The 19,717-nt window shown below is 41.1% G+C and overlaps 1 protein-coding gene across 4 annotated transcripts in view; it reads right to left on the bottom strand.

Moving 5' to 3' along the window:
* Positions 1-19,717, bottom strand: part of GLDC (glycine decarboxylase) — a 101,120-nt gene that overhangs the window by 67,182 nt on the left and 14,221 nt on the right. For 3 of the 4 annotated variants that reach the window (XM_081236980.1, XM_081236979.1, XM_081236981.1), the window contains exons 3-6: positions 13,751-13,886; positions 5,708-5,872; positions 1,554-1,631; positions 415-562 (exon numbers count right to left, since the gene is read on the bottom strand). In XM_081236980.1, coding sequence (XP_081093106.1) covers positions 415-562; positions 1,554-1,631; positions 5,708-5,872; positions 13,751-13,886 — 527 coding nt within the window. The other variant, XM_081236982.1, reaches the window with a different exon arrangement.

Genomic DNA, 19,717 nt, shown 5'->3' with positions numbered 1-19,717 from the left:
AATAATAGGGCTTCCCTGGTGGCGCAGGGGTTAAGAATCCACCTGCTAATGCAGGGGACATGGGTTCGAGCCCTGGTCCAGAAAGATCCCACATGCCGCAGAGCAACTAAGCCCGTGCGCCACAACTACTGAGCCTGCGCTCTAGAGCCGGAGAGCCACAGCTACTGAAGCCTGTGCGCCTAGAGCCTGTGCTCCGCACAAGAGAAGCCACCGCAATGAAAGCCCTTGCACCGCAACAAAGAGTAGCTCCCGCTCGCCGCAACTAGAGAAAGCCCATGTGCAGCAACGAAGCCCCAACACAGCCAAAAAGAAATTAAATAAAAGTTTTTAAAAATCATGCTAAAAAGAGTAACAATAATAATTCAAAGTTGAGACACACCTCCATGGACCCCCCACAAGGAAAGGTTTGCCTACCCCAGCCTGATGGGCTCTCTCCACGAGCTCCGTGAAGTCTTCCACCTTCCCCTCGGTGTCTGGGTACTGGAACAGCGCTCCACTGACATCTTTTCCACTGAAGTCCATTTCATGGGGTAACTTCAGCTCAATGAGGACTCCAGCATACCTGAAAAGACAGAAGACAAAGAACCACCATGCTTTTGGTTTACAGGGAAAGTCAAATCATCTACAGTTTCTTTTCCACGATAGAGCATGCGTATGCTGTGTCCTTCCTCAGTGCCACCACCCCCTACCCTATCCCAACACGCACACACCCCATCCCACACCCAGCCCTTCAGTGGTAACTGTGCTTCACACCAGCTCACCTGCAGCCACTGTTAGCACCTCCCCTCCCGCCTTCCTGTCAGAACCTGTGCCTGAGACAAGAGCAGAAACATGCCTTCCTAGGGCTAAACAACCACTACCTGTAACTACACAGCCATTGCCACTTTGACCTTGGATAGGTCTCAGGTGAATGGAAAACCTCAGTAAGACAAGGAAGAAGACCTTCCTTAGGTTCCTGAAACTACCTAATTCCTATCATATGTCAGAAAACCACTTCTGAAGGAATGGTGGTATGGGATGGGGGAAAGGCTTTTACAAGGAGAAAGCAAATAAACACACCCACATGTGGTAGTTGTGCTGTGTTTGTTTTATCTGATTAGAGCACTTAAAATATATAATATGCTTTCATCTACATCATACTAAACTAGGTATTATGTGGATTCCCTATGGGCCATGTTTGCAGGAATATATACAAAATCATAACAGTTGTGTGAGAGTTCCATTTTTACCCTGTGCTTTTCAAACTTTCCAAACACTGTTGAAACTATTTTAATATTCTTAATTTTCTTTTTTTTTAAAAAAAACACAAAACAATGTGTTCTTTTTGTAAAATATAAAGCAAAGGCGACCAAACCCACTGTGTATTTTTTCCTAAATTCTGACACATCTTACTTACCAGTGAGGTCATGGGAAGAAAGTGGGAGGGAAAGTAAAATTCAGTAACCCCAGCTCAAACCAGGTTCAACTCCAGTCAGTTTGGAAATTAGAGGAAGAAACAGCAGAGATGAGCATAATATTATCCCTGAGTTCAAAATACAAATAAAATTAATTACTTGGCTCGAGTCTGGACGACAGCTATCGTCTGCGAGTGGCAACGAGGGTCAACAAAAAACTTCCTCCTCTTGTTGTGTCTGTTGAAAAGAAAAATCACAATTCGAACATGAACATTAAAGAAATCAGAGTATCTTCTAAGAATGCAAAGCAAAGATGGTACTTAAGGAAGTCTGAGCATAGGATAAAAAATAATGAGTCATTAATAACTAACAGTGACATTTCCTGATTAGAATTTCGCTGAAATCCAATTCCCATTTTAACCCTATTTAGCAAAATCAATCTTAAACTGGTTTAAATTTTTAAAAATATACTATGAGGAAAAAGAAAGAAAAGGGTAGTGATTAGGTGTGAGTAGGAACAAAAAACTAAGTCTTCTAGATAAAATCATCTGAGAAGTTTATTGCCAAAAGAGCATTTAGAGATTATCCAAACCGAGTGTCCTCATTCAAAGGAAGCAGAGAAGAACTCAGATAGGTTGTGATACGTGCAGGTGCCACACAGCTATGAAAGGAACTGCATTGGGTCTAAGACCCAAATTCAGGAAGTTCTCTAACAGTCCATAGTTCCAGGAAACAAAACTGATGGGGATGCATAACATTTTGTGTATCACAAGCGCATCTGGGTAAAAAGAAATGAGTGGAGGATACAAGTATATTGTATAAAAAGAAAGATCCACATGACCAGTTAACGGCAAGTTTCTCAATGGAATGGGACTGAGAAACAGCAAGGTTTTACTTGTCATTATATCCTTCTCTACTATTTGAAATTTTCCACTATGAACAGGTATTATTCTTATAATAAGCATAAATTCAATAGAGTAAGTAGAGTTGGGAGATACAAAATTAACTGTCCAATGCACAAAGCTCTTCAAAGTCTATATCTAAATAACTCTGGAGAGAAGAGCTATCTAAGCCTAAATGACCTCGGATGGAAACAAAAACACTGCTATTGAAGAAAACATTTCCTAAAGATAAGAAACACAAGGCTGCTTCTCAAGGGTAAAATTAAATGCAGGATGGAAGGTATGAGAATTAAGAGAGAGGAAGCAAATCAAGCACTTGCAGAGTGGGCGTAGTCCCGAGACTCTATTAAGTTCAGGAGGGAACCCCTGACCCATCAACTACAAAGGTCTCAGCTTCTGCAAGTGTGAGATGAAAGCTCTTACTCAGAAAAAGGGGATGGAGGTGGGGGATGGGAGAGCAGCGAGAAGGTGGATGAGGAAGAGAGAAGGTGAAAAGGAGTGAAAAGCTGAAAATAGACTAGGAACGGCATTCCTTTCCCGCTGTCCCTAAGATGACAGGAAGAAGAGCCTGAACCCACCCCTGGGACTGCTTGGGAAGCAGAAGGGCCTGGAACTTAGAGGTCTCCATATCTGCCCAGTGAGTTCAAGGTTCACAACTGCAACACTGTGATTTACAGGAAATAAATATTTGATCATTCAGATGACCAAGATATACTTCTCATATATATTTGGTCTTTGTCCACAGTTCCTGGCTCACAGCTCCCAAAACCATTGGAATTTTCTAAGTGTGAAAAGTGATCAAGGTGTCATTTGTAATGTTAATGAGGTGACTTTTGCATCCCTCAGAGGAATGGGGGCTGGTTGCTAAAGGAGCCAAGCGTGTGATTAGAGAGTTGGAACTTTCAGTTCTACACCCTGAGCTCCAGAGAAGGAAGAGGGGCTGGAGGCTGAATCAATTGCCAATGGCCAAGATTTAATCAATTGTGTCTATGTAATGAAGCCTCCATAAAAAACCCAAAGGGTAGGATTTGGAGAGCTTCTGGACGGGTGAACGTGAGGAGATTTGGGAAGAATGGGGATCTCTGAGGGAGCGTGGAAGCTCTGAGCCCTTTCAACATACCCAGCCCCTATGCATCCCTTCTGTCTGGCTGTTCCTGAGTTATATCATTTGATAATAAACTCGTTCTAGTAAGTAAAATGTTTCTTTGAGTTCTGTGTGCTGCTCTGAGGAGGGGGTCATGAAAACTCCAGTCGATTGAATACAGGTAACAACCTGTACTTGAGAATGGCATCCTGAGTTGGAGGGGGTTGTTGGAACCCCAATCTATAGCCAGTTGGTCAGAGGCACAAGCAACAACCTGGGCTTGCGACTTGCAGCTTAAGTAGGGCAGGGGCGGAGAGGTGGGGTGCAGTTTTATAAAACTGAGCCCTTGACCTGTGGAATCTGATGCTATCTCCAGGTAGATGGTGTCAGGATTGAGCTGAATTCTCAGACACTAGCAGATGTTTGTTCGTTTGTTTTCCAGTGTGAGAGGAACCCCCCTCCCTGACTGGAATTGGTACCAGAATCAATTTAACCACCCCTCAAGTCTGCGGAAGCCAAGAAAGAGACTTACATGGGCATTCAGAGTGTAAACAAAGAATGTTGCCCGCCAATTCCACAAGGATCAAGCCGTTAGACACTGCAGTCACCCAGTCAGTCGACTAGGGCCAGCCCCCCAAAACCTCAGACAGACACATCATCAATATGGGCAGATTTCCCTACCAGATGACCATGTACATGAGAATTCTACCTGGAAGGTAAAGTCAAAGGTATTCTCAAGGCAAAGAACAAAAGGAGGTGAGGAGCTGGAGAACGATTATTAACTAAATATTAACCAAAGTTAACCATGACCCGGCAATTCTACTTCTAGAAATGCATCCTCAGGAAATAATCAGAACTTTTGACAAAGATTTATCCTACAGATGCACAAAAATACCATTAATAACAGTGAAAAATGGGAACAAACAATGTATAACAATAGAGGTGAGGTTACATAAATTGTGGTACTTCCATGCAAATGAATATTGCTATGTAGCCAATAAAAGCCACAGTTTAGAAAGCTGACTAAAGAAATGGGGAAATGTTCACAAAATATTGTTAAATAGAAAAAGAAAACAAGCTATAAAACATTAAATACAACCTGAGAAGAATATTCTTCATAAAATAGGGTGATACTTATTTACGTATTACATTGCAGATTGCTAGTTCCTACCCAATATCCATTCTGTCACCCATAGTAACAGAACCCCAATATGTAGGGGGCAGCAATGTGCCCATCTGACAAAAACTGCATTTCCCCAGGTCACTTGTAGGTAGGGGTGGTCAATGAAGCATAAGTAAATTGTTGAGTGGAGGCTTCCAAAACACTATTTAAAGAGAGCTTATTTCGCTAGAAGTACCCTTTACTTCTTCCTGAATGCAGGCGTCATGGCTAGAGCTCCAGCAGTCATCTTGTGACCAGGAGGGCTGTGGACGGGACTGTGGTCTGCCATTGCGGTAAACAAAAAATGTTGCCCACCATCCCAGTTCTACAAGGATCAAGCCATTAGCCACTGCAGCTGCCCACTGATGGTGCACCCTGAGAGGAATTCAGGATGGAGAAAAACAGGAAGTATTATTTGCTTTGGAGACTGGCCCAAGATAGTTAAGATGCATTTCTAAGGAATAATTTCAAGGAGCCCAAACTCTAGCATCTTCCCATATATTGAAAAGCACTAACATTAACCTGAGATGTCTGTTCTTTGTGATTAGCAGTAATCTTTGGATGTTCGACTGCATGGTTTTTTTCCAGCAAAAACCTCCTACATGTTCTGGCTCCTCCCTGACCCCTTCAGGGCAGTTCCTCAGAGCTGTGTGAGAGACTGTCTCTGGGGCTCTCATCCTTAGTAAGATCCCCAAATAAAACTTAACCTGCAACTTTTAGGTTGTATGTTTTTCTTCAGTCTACAGGATGAAAGCCTCGCATTACAGATGGCAAAGAGAGAGGGGCATTGGTCCTTGATACTATCTCGGAGTTGCTGTAACATTCCTGAACTTACCATTATGTATGTGAAGAGCAAAATGTCTTTCTTACATAATGTTAAACAATAAACAGCAGTGGCTTTTTAAATGCACTATATTTCACATCTGTTTGTTACCTCAACTAACTGGTATAATGATACTGATACAACATATCTCATAGACACAAATGTGTGTGTATGTGTGTGATAGACAGAAAGAGGGGGTGGGGAAGAGAAAGAGAGAGAGAGAGGGAAAGAGGGACAAAGTCACTGGGTACTGACCAGAGCAGGGAAACCCCCGCCTGCACAGCAGTTGTGAGACTGGAAGACGTCCCTCCCCCTGAGGGAATCTCATGCTGGGCCTCTCACCTGTGGCAGAGCTGCATTGCCTCTGCAGCCGCGGTGGCCTCATCCAGCAGGGATGCATTAGCCATGTCCATGCCTGTGATGTCACACACCATGGTCTGGTAATTGAGTAAACTCTCCAGTCTCCCCTGAGACACCTCTGGCTGGTACGGAGTATACTGGGTGATCCTGTAAGGGACCCAAAACACTATGTCCAAACTGTGCATCCACTATTCAGAAAAAGCTCATGAAATATCTTCATTATAGAATTCAGTATCTGAAAATTAAGTTTGCCTCTCTTGAGAATCATATAATACAACAATAAGCTTCCTTTTTGTCTTTTGTAAGGAAGCTCAGCATTAAATCATAGTAACAATATTATCCTTTGGGGATAATCAGTACTTACTTTTCTATCCCTCTAAATTACTTAATCTTACATTTCTATTTTAATGATCTTATCATAAGTACGTTGTATTGTAAGTTGGCTCTTAAAATCCACTTGAGACTGCCTATGGTATTATAAATAAATAAAAAAAAAAGCTCACCACAACCATGGTTCACAACAGAAAAGTATCCAAGAATCTAATATCTAATACTTGAAACTTTTGGTTTTGGGGGAGAGGAGCTTTGTTTATACTAACCAGAAGTTCTATGTGCTCCTAAAAAATTAATAGATGTCTATTTAAGAATTGTCGGGAATTCCCTGGCGGTCCAGTGGTTGGGATTCCGCACTTTCACTGCCAAGGGCCCGGGTTCAATCCCTGGTCAGGGAACTAGGATCCCACAAGACGTGTGGCACAGCCAAAAAAAAAAAGAATTGTCACTATCCAGTTATTAAAAGTCTGTGGAAGTAAACTCCATACCTATCAAAATTCAAGAATACTAATGGTTAGAAGGCAGCATAGACATGAATTCTAACCTTAAAATCCTCCAGTTATTAGCCAAAAATGTGTCTTTAGGTATGAGAGTTAACCCACTTAGTGACTTCATCACTTTTTCAGCCCTTCATTCATTCACTCATCCTACAAATATTTACTGCATGTCTACCAAGTGCCAAAAACTATGATAAGTTCTGGTGGCACATCATAAGCAAGATGGGTAACAGTCCCTGATCTCAAGGAAAATATATTGTAGTGGGGAAAAAGAGATAAAAAATACATAAGATCATTTCAGAGTGATAAATATTTTAAAGAAAATAAAATAAGAGGAGAGAGGGTGGCTGAGCACTTGGAAAGAGCTTCTATCTTTTCACCAAGAATCCATTACTGTACTACCAAAGTGTGTCAGATTGGGGTCTAGGCTCCCACATGAGAGTAACGCTGTTTCATATCTCTATTGTTTTCGTTCTTCCAAGCCTGAAGAGTATTAGGAAAAAAAATTTTTTTCAACCCCTTTTCCTTTCTCTCCTGATCTGGTAATCACGTTCAGGATATTTCCACCTTTTTTTTTTCTTTTTTCTTTTCTGAAGGCTTTGAAATCAATGTCTTCTTACCTTTGAAGGGGAATAGAGTCAGGGAGATTGCTTTACCAAGCAGTACAATGTCAAGACTTCGAAATAATTTCCCTGAAACTTTCATTGGTATAGTTGTGTGTGTGTGTGTTTGTACAGCAGAGTATGTTTTTGCTTCAATTAATTCCTTGAACAGCCTGGCTTAGCAACTGTAAATCAGTTTGCCAAATTCTAAGCAGGTGGTGAACTGGAATAAATGAAGCACATAATACATAACGCAGACTAAGTAGAAAGGGAATCTAAGCAGAAATGGCGCACAAAAGGCACAGGCAAGGGGCCACTGTGACCTCAGATCAGATAAGATCTTCATACACAGCATAGTCTGCCACCACAAAGACACATGCTTAGATAGCCTGGCTAACATGAAATTTTCATTTTACTCAAATCATTATTTGGCATATGGACAGACACACAAACTTATACACACACATACACAAATAAGCATGCATATGTATCAGCTAGTTCATCCAAAGAATTCATCACAGCACTGAACAGAATGTTGAAAAATGAGCAACAAACTCTCTATTAAAAGGAAAATGATTAAATAAATTAGACAATATGCATATAATACTATGGATTGTGAAAATGATATGTAAAAATATTTTCTGACACAGAAGATGCTCATGATACATTAATTTAAAAAGTAAAATGTAAAATACTACAATCCTATTTTTGTAAATTTGTAAAAATGTGAACCAAAATGTAAACAGTTATCTTCTCTGGGTGGCAAGATTAACCATAATTTTTACTTTCTTTTTATTATATGTTCTAAATTTTAAAGACATTGGCTACCATTTATTAACCATCTTCTGTGTGTCAGGAACATATTTACAACCTTTTTTTGCTGATTATGTGATGCATGCTCTTTGTAAAAAGTTGGAAAATTGAGATAACTACTGAGAAAATAAAATCACCCATAATCCCAGAACTCCAAGATAACAATAGTTAACATTTAGGTACATTTCTTTTCAGTCTTTTTTTCTTTTTCTTCTTCTGCTCATTTTTCTGTTGTGTTGTTTGCCCCTTTTCTTGTTAATTTGTGACTTTTCTATATACACTCTTTTTTTTCTCTAGCTTTACTGAAGTATAATTCACAAAACTGTGTATATTAAAAGTGCACAACATGATGCTTTGATATACGTATACTTTGTGAAATGACTACCACAATCAGGTTAATTAATTTCAGTCTCTTTTTGACATCACAATCATATTTATACTTCAAAGTAAGATGGCACTCTGTATAAAGTTGCGTCTCGATTTTTTTTCTGTTAACATTATTCCATGGACAATTTCTAATAACTTTAAATATTATTCAGAAATATGCATTTGATTATGTGTTATTAAATCATTTATCATAATTTATTTAACAAGTCCCCTCAAGTTGAACATTACTTTTGTTTTTTAAATATTAGAAATAGCATAACAGTGAACATCCTTATCTTTGCATTATTTCCTTAGGATAAATTCCTAGATTCCTATCTTTGTATTATTTCCTTAGGATAAATTCCCCTCAAGTTGAATATCACTTTTGGTTTTTAAATATTAGAAATAGCATAACAGTGAACATCCTTATTTGTATTATTTCCTTAGGATAAATCCTCAGATATGGAATTTCAGATCATAAGGTGTACGATAATCAATTTCAAATCTTTCGGTACATATGCCATGTTTTTCTCTAGACAGTTCACACCATTCTGTATTCCCTTAAGTAATACAGTGATTCACAGGTTTCCCTGTATCTTCACCAATGCTAAGTATTAAGAAGCTCTGGGTGTCAACCTAAATTCTCTAATTTATTACCTGTGAACTGGGACAAGTCACTAAACCTCTCCCTGCCAATTCCTCTTGGCCATCAACGGAGATAACATCACCCATATCAGATATTATCTTAACACTCAAGTCCAATTAACATACATAAAGCATTTTGGAAATGGTAAAGTCCTTCCCAAATGCTGGTTGTTTTGAAAAAGATTTATCCTCTGTTCCCATCTTAGAAGTTTTTTTTTAAACACTCATAGACTTCTTCCAAAGGATTTATTCAAACTTCTATTCAGATATTATTAGATATTTCTACTTGGAAACAATTTCTTTCTGGAAATTCATCACATCCCATGTCAGCATCACATTCCCTATCCTTCCTCCAACCAGATCGCCAAAGAAGGTAAGTTTCTTTTCTTAAATATTCTTATTCCTTCAAAGTTACCACTATCATGCCAATTCTCAAGGTAAAAACTCCAGATATTTTTAGGCCCAAATGATGACCAATTGCCATTAGTCTTCCTTCCGAAGTCCTATATCCACCCCTTTGATGCCTTACTAGCCTAGCACAGTGATTAAAATAGGAAATTATCTAATATTTCTGGTGCAAATGTATGTGTTTGACTTTCCTGCTCAAATGGGGATGGCTCCCCAGTTACCTGCAAGAAACAGCCCCAAACCTCCCAAACACAGTCCTTCATACCTGAGACCATGCTCTTCCTTTGCTCACAGACTTTGGGATTTAATATTCCCCCTCCTTCGTTCAGCCTTTCTCTCCTTGCTCAAAGTCCAAGCTTAGGCTGATGCTAATTAGCACTGCTAAAAGGAGAGAGCTTTAAAACTTTTCTTGCAAAGATGACAAATACATGATCCTACTTCTTTTACTTGTAAACTTCTTTTATAATCCACACTTTTTTTTTTACACTAATAGACATAAATGGTCTTAAAAATCAACTATTAATGGAGATGGACTGGTGAGTCTCAAGCCTGGAGATACTAAATAAACCCTCATTTCAGGAGAAAAATGCTAGCACAGGGCCTGCCATCCTGAATAAAAGGGTTTAGTTGCCTCAGGCAAAACAGTGATCAAGAAAATGTCTGTAATCTACAATTTCTATGTTCCAACTGATATTTAACTCAATTGATTTCTGTTTCTAGATATATTTTAATATTAAAAACCAAAAAGTATCTGCATATCCAAGAAGGCATTCTGTTCCGCTCAAAAAGGATGCATGATATATTCAACATGGCATTAACATTTATTCCAAAATAATCAGTATTCTCTACGATTTTAACCAAAAAAGGCGTGGGGGAGTTGCAGGAAGACAAACATTCATGAGATTCTCTCATTTAATCCCAGTGCCAACATTACACAAAACAGAAATAGTCACAAGGGAAATGTGTTTTGATATTAGTTAACTGATATTATTAGCAATCGAAAATTTCAAAAAGTAGACGCCATAAAATATATTCTAGGCCTAATGTAAGTCTTCTTGTAAGAGCCCAAATGTTTGTATTCTCTGGAGGCTATGTTACCCATTTATTTTCACCTCACGTCACCGGAATTTGTTGGTTCCATCTCTATGGCAACCATTCAGAAGGGTGATAATGTGAAGTCTACCCAAGCTCATGTGCACAGCCCTCTCTATCAGGGCTGGCAAGGGCCAGCGTCACCCTCTGTTTCAGATCAGCTTTCGGAGAATGCAAAGAACAAAACTTAAAATGCACCCCAAAACCAGAACTGAAAAGCAAAGAACAACACTGTCTCCCTCTCAAAACTCTGGCGGATCCTAAAGTAAATGAACATATCCACTCACAGCCAGGAAGCAATATGGTGAATATTCTGTGCGGCCACCAAGAGTGAAGACAGCTGGCCAGTATTCAGACGGCTGGAATGCTGCAGCCCGTTCATGTACTTAGGAGGCTTGTTTTGTAAGAAGGAGACAGGCCATTTGCTTTTGAAATCAAACTTGGAGTTTACCATCCAAACTTTTACCAATACCCCAGGGGAAAAGAAGCCCTCAGCAATACAAATACCTCCACACGCGTTCACACACACACACACAAAGCAGAAAAACTACTTCTTTGACAGTTCATTCCTGTTCTCCTATTAATAAAGAAATGGAGCATATTGAAACCAAAAGCAATGCAGGAGTGATTAGGCCAAGAGATCTGGCTTCTATAATGAGGGACGTGAATCACTGCATCTAGGACAAATACCCTCACCAACCAGGACTACCTCTGCACTTATGCAAAAGCAGACAAAAGATGCAAAGGCGCTGTGCTTCCCACCCAGTCTAACCTATGCCCTGAGCTACACACATGCCTTGGTCCTCAGACCTACAGGTCTGGGCTTTAGGCACCAGATGAAGGCCCGCTGTGCTGACGGCCCAACACATATTCACTCACAGACTCAAACACACAGAAACCGCTATGTCTGTTTGAGTGTAAGTTCAAACAGAGTGTAAGTTCAGAGTGTAAGTTCACATATGGTAAGTAGTCAAAACAGTACCTCTATTCCTAGTTCTAAGAATGCTTTGTGCAAAGTTTAAAATTACGTAGGGTATCAGGTTTACTCTCTAAAATGTCAAAATTGTCAAAATTTGTAATCTTAGATGGGGCTGCATATTTCTGTGTGTTTGTGTGTGTGTGTGTGTGTGTGTTTTAGAGGTGACTAGATGTTTTAAAGGGAGAATGAGGGAGTGGGGAGGAGAATGAGCAGGGACTCAGTAGAGTCTGGGAAATGAAAATTTACAAAAACAGGAAGGGGGCCGTCCACATGAAACCCATCTGGGTTTGCTAACTGGTGCTCATAGAAGTTAGGCTCCTACCCAACCACAGAAACTGGGAGACAACGGACCCCATCTTCAGGAGTTGACTAGAACAAACAGTAAATTTGGGGGGTAGCTTTGAGTCTTCTCAGGCAGGCACTTACTTCTCTTTTTTTGTGTGGTTTTTTGTTTTTGTTTTTGTTTTTGCGGTACTCTGGCCTCTCACTGTTGTGGCCTCTCCCGTTGAGGAGCACAGGCTCAGGACGCGCAGGCTCAGTGGCCATGGCTCACGGGCCCAGCTGCTCCGCGGCATGTGGGATCTTCCCGGACCGGGGCACAAACCTGTGTCCCCTGCATCAGCAGGCAGACTCTCAACCACTGCGCCACCAGGGAAGCCCCTTACTTCTGTTTTTGAGGAAAAAAATGGACTAACAGATGTCTCAATAGTCTGTCATAGGATGGCAGGTGGACAGCTTCTTATATGAGGCGATTATACTGAAATGAGAATTTTGGTCACTTGATTCAAATTAACTCTGACAGAATTTTATTAAATAACACCTATTTTTAAAACAGATGTGAACTGTTCAGCAAATGCTTAAGATATATTGCTGTGGAGCATGTACTTAGTATTTCAAAGGAGGCAATTCCGTGCTTTCCCATGGGGGGGTCCACATTCCCTTTACTAAAGTTGACTTTTTGTCTATATGCTAACCTAAAAGATAGTCTCTGCATCTTGCTATAAATACCTTTGAATTGCAGAGGCAATCACTTACTCTGTCCTTGCATAATAATGGTCCTATTAAATTTACCTTGTACACCAACCAAGTTAAAAAAAAAAAAAAAAAAATCACCCAGGAAGTATCAAAGCCTTCCCAGGCTTGGTTTGTTTCTATGCTAGAGATGGTAAGTGCACACATTCCTTTGGAGATAAGGTTATCCGTTGAAATAAAGTTTCAATTCAAAGATGCTGGTGTATACAATGGCACTGATCCAAAAACAAGAGAAAGAAAGGCCCAGGAGTCCCCATCTTTCCTCCTCCATAGTCAGACAGTATTTCCCAGTGGGCAGAAGAGGCAGTTGCTCTGATCTGCTCTCAGGCACCTTTGAAGCCATGGTCTTTGCCCGTTAAGAAGTACCCAAAGTGTTTTCTTGTTTAGTGTATACTAGGACGTGAACCTCTGTTTCCTTCTTTCTACCATACAGCAAACAGGAATGGAAAAGCAAGATAGCATGGAAGTTTTTCTCAAGTGCAGGAGAAACATTTTCATTTTGTGCAACCTGTGGCAGCCAGAGTGGGCAGGGACAAGAACACCCCCTACCCCACCCCCTAGAGGACTAGGAATGAGTTACCTGATAGGTGAGGTGGAGGCAGAACAAGTAACAGCATTAACAGCTCAGCCTTGTCTTTGATGGTTTCTAGAAGAGCCTGTTCACAGAATACACATGTTCTCTCTTTCTCTACAAAGTGCTAAGTAATAAAGCTAACATTTTCATCTCCATCTACCTGATACAATGTCTTCTTTTTTCAGTTGGTCATAAGCCCAGAATATTGGTTTGGGGCAGCGGGCAGGGGAGGGGGGTATAATTAACTGTAGCTCCTAAAATCCTGAGAGACGACAATGGACCAAGATTTTGACTCACTGAGTATAATCTCAGACAGCCTAAAATCCTAGTGTCTCCAAAGAATAAAGCCCTGAATCTGCCCACCTGCAGGTTTGATATCTTGCTCAAAAATGCTCACTGAGAACAAACATGGAGTCAGCAAGAAGAAGAGATGCCCAGCATCCACAATTTTGAGCTCTGGATTATTTTATGGGAATAAAAGTGGAAAGAAGCTTCTAAGTCCTCTACATTTGAATAAGGAAATCTCCCAAGCCAGAGAAAGCCAGGTAGGTTCCTGCAGGTTAGGGATAGCACTAGAGTATGGGTGTCAGTGGGCAAGTTCTGAGGCTTTGGGGGGTAGGGACACAGAAAGAGTCATGCAAATCAAGTCACAGCACTCCTGCTTTTCATCAAGAAATACATTACCATCCTGAGTTCTCCAGTAAGTTCCGCAAAATTGTCTGTGGCACTGAGCAGTTATAATAGCCCATGCCAATATATGATCTCCAGATCTGGTTCTTGCTGGAAATGGCATGCAGAGTTGCAAGGATTTCATTTTCACCTGATTGTGGGAAAGAGAGATATGTTACAGAGAGAAAATGTCTCAAAAGAGAACTCTAGTTATAGTTTAAAGCCCTAGTTTTGTTTGAATATTGACATAAGGAGAACAGCTATATGGAAAATATAAGAATCATCCTCTCAGCAACACTAAGTACTAGATGCAGGAACCTGAAAAATCCCCAAACAGCACTCAGTTACTCCTCAAGGTTGGTTCCTCATAATTTTTTTTGGCTCTTCTTTTTTTGGCTTTGTCAGAATTTCCCAGTTTTGACACCTGCCTCATTCCAGTTTTCTTCTGTTCCCTTCACATGTTTTATTTACACCAAATAAAAATTCTGCTCCTGGTAAAATATTTTTCCTTTTATTCATTTTTTTGGGGGGGGTTAATTTATTTTATTTATTTTTGGCCGCGTTGGGTCTCTATTGCTGCACATGGGCTTTCTCTAGTTGCAGAGAGCGGGGCTTCTCTTCGTTGCAGCGCACGGGCTTCTCACTGTGGTGGCTTCTCTTGTTGCGGAGCACAGGCTCTAGGCGCGCAGGCTTCAGTAGTTGTGGCTCGTGGGCTCTCGAGCACAGGCTCAGTAGTTGTGGCACACAGGCTTAGCTGCTCTGCGGCATGTGGGATCTTCCCGGACCAGGGCTCGAACCCGTGTCCCCTGCATTGGCAGGCGGATTCTCAACCACTGCACCACCAGGGAAGCCCTGTTTACCCTTTTTTTTTTTTTTTTTTTTTGGCGGTACGCCGGCCTCTCACTGTTGTGGCCTCTCCCGTTGCGGAGCACAGGCTCCGGACGCGCAAGCTCAGCAGCCATGGCTCACGGGCCCAGCTGCTCAGCGGCATGTGGGATCTTCCCAGACCAGGGCACGAACCCGTGTCCCCTGCATCGGCAGGCGGACTCTCAACCACTGCGCCACCAGGGAAGCCCTGTTTTCCCTTTTAAATTGCCTTATACCAATAGTTGGTATGTGTTAAATAACACATGATGTACATTTTTCTCTAAAATTGCCATGCTAATTCTGACACTTTTTCCTGTGTGTCACTGAAAGGGCTACTTATAAAAGGCCCTTCACCCAACCAAGAAAATATAAGTTATAATAAAAGACCCACATGCAGGGTTTTTTTTTATATTTATTTATTTTCCTTATTTTTTCCCCTTTTGGTTTTTTTTTTTGGCTGCGTCAGGGTCTTAGTTGCAGCACATGGTATTTTCGTTGAGGCATGAGGCATGCGGGATCTTTCGTTACAGTGCCCAGGCTCTTTGTTGTGGCGCATGGGCTTTTCTCTAGTTGTGGCACTCAGGCTTCTCCCTAGTTGTGGCGTGCGGGCTCCAGGGCGCATGGGCTATGTTGTTTGCGGCACAAGGGCTCTCTCATTGAGGCGCGTGAGCTCAATAGTTGTGGGGTCCGGGCTTAGTTGCCCTGCGGCGTGTGGGATCTTAGTTCCCTGACCAGGGATGAACCTGCGTCCCCTGTACTGGAAGGCGGATTCTTCACCACTGGACCACCAGGAAAGTCTTAACCAGCATTTTCATTAGGGAACTAAGTAATTAGGAGGAATTATAAAAGTACTCGGATGCAGATGAGACCCTGTTTGGGGTCATGCATGTAATAAAAGCATCTGACACTTTGAGCACTTCCTCTTTGCCAGGAACTGTACCAAATGCTTTCCACATCGCTTTGGAAACTAAGGCTTGAAGAGAACCACTCACCTAAGGCTACACGGTTTTAAATTAGCTACCCAGCCTAACTCCATCTTCCACACTTTCCTGAATGGGCCGGATTTCGATCTGCTACATGTATAGCACTTATACTGAAAGATACTTTCTAGATACAAATGACCTTACCTGGTTCTTTCTCTGCCCCTCTGCATATAGTTAGATCATGCTACTAAAATTTAACTGAGATTTAACTACTTAGGCAAATGTCTGCCCCCTTTAAGGTCTTACAGACTCAGGGACTTCCCTGGTGGTCCAGTGGTAAAGAATCCACCTTCCAATGCAGGGGATGCAGGTTCAATTCCTGGTTGGGGGACTAAGATCCCACATGCCACGGGGCAAGTAAGCCCGCATACCACAACTACTGAGCCTGAGCGCCTCAACTAGAGCCCACGAGCCACAAACTACAGAGCCCACATGCTCTGGACCCTGTGCACCACAACTACAGAGCCCATGCGCCACAACTAGAGACAGAAAACCCGCACACCACAACTAGAGAGAAGCCCACGTGCCACAACAAAAGATCCCACGTGCCTCAACAAAAACCCGACATAGCCACAAAAAAAAAAATTAGGGACTCAGCCACTAAATCTTGGAACTGATTGATTTTATTGTTACAAATCTAGGTACAGCAATCTCTAAAATGGCAAACTGGCTAGGAAGATGCTTCACAATGTTTTAATTCTACTGAACTCTGTGACTGCTATTCTCATTAATCCCTCTTTATCTTCATTGAAAACACTGTCACCTTCCATCCTACCCTCCCACCCCACTTGCTTTCACAGTAAATAAATTCACAAGAGATGTGTCATTTTGCCAGACTAGGCTAACAAAAGAGAGGATTAAGTATCAGTTTACAAGTATCGGTTTCATGAGTAAATACAACCCTACTGCCTTATGATGGACAATCTTGCCTTCTTCCACAGAAGATTTAGGAACTATAGGTGAAAGTACAATAAAACAATATCTTAGGAGATACGCAAGTACAGCATCCTTAGGAACAATCATGCAAGAAATCCAATCACTTCCCAAAGTCTTCTTAGGGCAGAGTGATTAAGAAGCCCAGTAGGAGGGGAAATTAGCAGTGCCTGGCTCGCACCCAATTCAGCAAGGCCAGCTTCAATTAAGATCCTGTGCAAGAGGGACAGGTCCCTGTTCCATATTATGCCATGAGGACAAAAGGTCCAGCTCTCAAATGAGAACAGTCTTTGAAGGACTTTGTCAAATTAAGAGTTTAACCTTTGAGAGTCACAGAGTATTGAGTAATATGATTTTTTTTCTATATTACAGAAAGATAATTCTATTGGTAGTGTGGATAGGTCAGAGAGGAGACTCTGGAAACAGGGGGATATGGAAGAGGCCAGCACAATAGTCCAGGAGGGAGTTGGTCCAGGGAGTGTTATGAGTTAAAGGGTTAAACTGTATCCTCTAAAGAGATACGTTTAAGTCCTAACCCCAGGTACCTAAACAAGTACATAAAACATCAGTGACTGCTAGGAGAGATGTTGATATTTATCTGGAGACCCTAAACTCTCAACTAGAATGGTGGGGGAACCTGATTCTTCCTTTTGCAAGAAAACCCATTCTCTCATACCTCCCAGCAGGGCTGAGGATGTTAGTACAAGTTCGTGTGCCCAGTGAAAGAGCCTCAGTTAGAGCCCAGTTCCTTTCTCACCCATTCTGCAGCCTATCCTGTCCATCTGCCTTCACCACTGCAGACTAGCCAGGAGCCCACTGCCACATCCCACATCAGTTCAGGGTGTCCATATATCAATACATATCATCATCCCTCATAGTTGCCAACATCCTACACACTTGGATAAAACACTTGAAAAAATTTAAAGGCCAATTAGCATAAAAGAAGAGCAAAAAAAATAATTATAGATAAGACCCAGAAGCATAAAAATGTTCAAACTTGAGACACACAAGTTTTTAATCCTGTAACAGAGGAGACTTCCCTGGTGGTGCAGTGGTTAAGACTCCATGCTCCCAATGCAGGGGGCCAGGATTCAATCCCTGCTCAGGGAACTAGATTCCACATTCATGCCACAACTAAGAGTTCGCATGCCACCTATATGGAGCCTGCCTGCTGCAACTAAGACCCAGTGCAACCAAATAATCCTATAACAGATATACTCTAGTCCCTATGGGACCAAATTTTCCAAGCACCTGTGGGCTCTGCCCCTACCCAGATAGAGCTAATACAAATAGAGCAGGCCCTCCAGGACCCACAGCTTCCAAATATGTGGATTTCAACCAAGAATCAAAAATATTCAGAAAAAAAATTTTCATAAAGTTCCAAAAAGCAAAACTTGAATTTGCCAGTGTTGGCAACTATTTACATATCATTTACATTGTATTTACAACTATTTACATAGAATTTACCTTGTATTAAAACTATTTACACAGCATTTACATTGTATTAGGTATTATAAGTAATCTAGGGATGATTTAAAGTATATGGGGAGATTGTGCGTAGGTTATATGCAAATGCTGCACCATTTTATATAAGGGACTTGAGCATCCAAGGATTTTGGTATGGTGGAGGGTGGGGGTAAGGGGGCGCCTGAAGCCAATCCCTCCTGGATACTGAGGGACAACTGTATTCCCTGATTGGCCCTCATCATAACCTGGTCTTGACAACCAATTTTACATTCTATTGGGAACAAAGTGAGTTAACAGAGTGAGTAGTCCTCTGTACACCAAGCTAATGGACGCTCATGACCCATCAAGAGTAGGGTAGGTACTTGGCCATGCTTCTGAAAGTTATAATGGTCTGAGAAACCTTTACCATTCACTCATCCATTGCTCATCATGACAACCTAGAAGTCAAGACAGTCTGTGACTTGAAGAACAGAGAGTTAAACTGCTTCTTACTGTGATAAAATCAAGACCTCACCTAGAGATTATCATACTAAGTGAAGTCAGAAAGAGAAAGACAAATACCACATGATATCAGTTATATGTGGAATCTAAAAAATGATACAAATGAACTTATTTACAGAATAGAAATAGACTCACAGACACAGGAGACAAACTTATAGTTACCAAAAGGGAAAGGGGAAGGGGGGATAAATCAGGAATTTGGGATTAACAGATACACATTACTATATATAAATAGATAAACAACAAGGACCTACTATATAGCACAAGGAACTATATTCAGTGTCTTCTAATAACCTATAATGTAAAATAATTCAGTTATATGTATATAACTGAATCACTTTATACCTGATGCATTGTAAATCAACTATATGTCAATAAAAATAAATAAATTTTAAAAAATCTAGACCTCAGGCTTTACCAGTCACACTTAATAAAAACACTCCCCAAAAACACAACTTAGTGAGTGTCTGGATTATTTCTAATGTTTGTTCACTGGTCACCATTTCTCATACCTACTAATGAAATCTGACTTTGGTCCAATCAGCAGAAGAGCCAACCTAGTACATTTAGGAGCCCAGAGTTTGAGTTACTATGTTAAATAATGCCAAGATCCAATGGACATGGAGAAAAGGGGAGAAGAGGGAAAAGTCCACAATCAGAGGTCTACCGCTGAACCTCTCTGAAATGGAACATAGCAGAAGCAGTCTCTAAGAGCAAGTTTTGGGGCATGATTGGTCTAAATAAAAGCCCAAATCCTAACCATGCAATATCCCCAATGTACTTCACAATAGATTTAGATTCCTTTCTCCCTTGGAAAAGAATGCCTTTGTAGAGAAATAGTGTGGGATCCTTAAGTCCAAAGTGGCAGTCTTTTCCACCTACGTAGTAAGAGAAGCATTTTAAAAAGGCAATTGTGTCATCCAAACCCTGGGTAGCACAGCCCCAGGAAAGCTGTGTGAACAAAGAGGAGAGAGGAAAATGATCAGCTTCCCCCCAGAGTGAGCCCCACAGCAGTGCACATTCCTCACTCTTGTCCTTCCAACTTGACAAAAACAGCTTCCTCCTGTTAACAGGCCCAATTCCAGTAACTATCTTCCTGAATATGAAGGACAATGAAACAAACCAGGGAGGAAATGAGACAGAATGAGAAAGGGAATGTCCATTAAAAAACACTTGGATGGATAAACAACAAGGTCCTACTGTATAGTACAGGGGACTATATTCAATATTC

The sequence above is a fragment of the Mesoplodon bidens genome (genome assembly GCF_964165515.1).
Source record: "Mesoplodon bidens genome assembly, chromosome: 6".
Taxonomy (NCBI): Eukaryota; Metazoa; Chordata; class Mammalia; order Artiodactyla; family Ziphiidae; genus Mesoplodon; species Mesoplodon bidens.
This window is presented reverse-complemented; position numbering and strand designations above follow the sequence as displayed.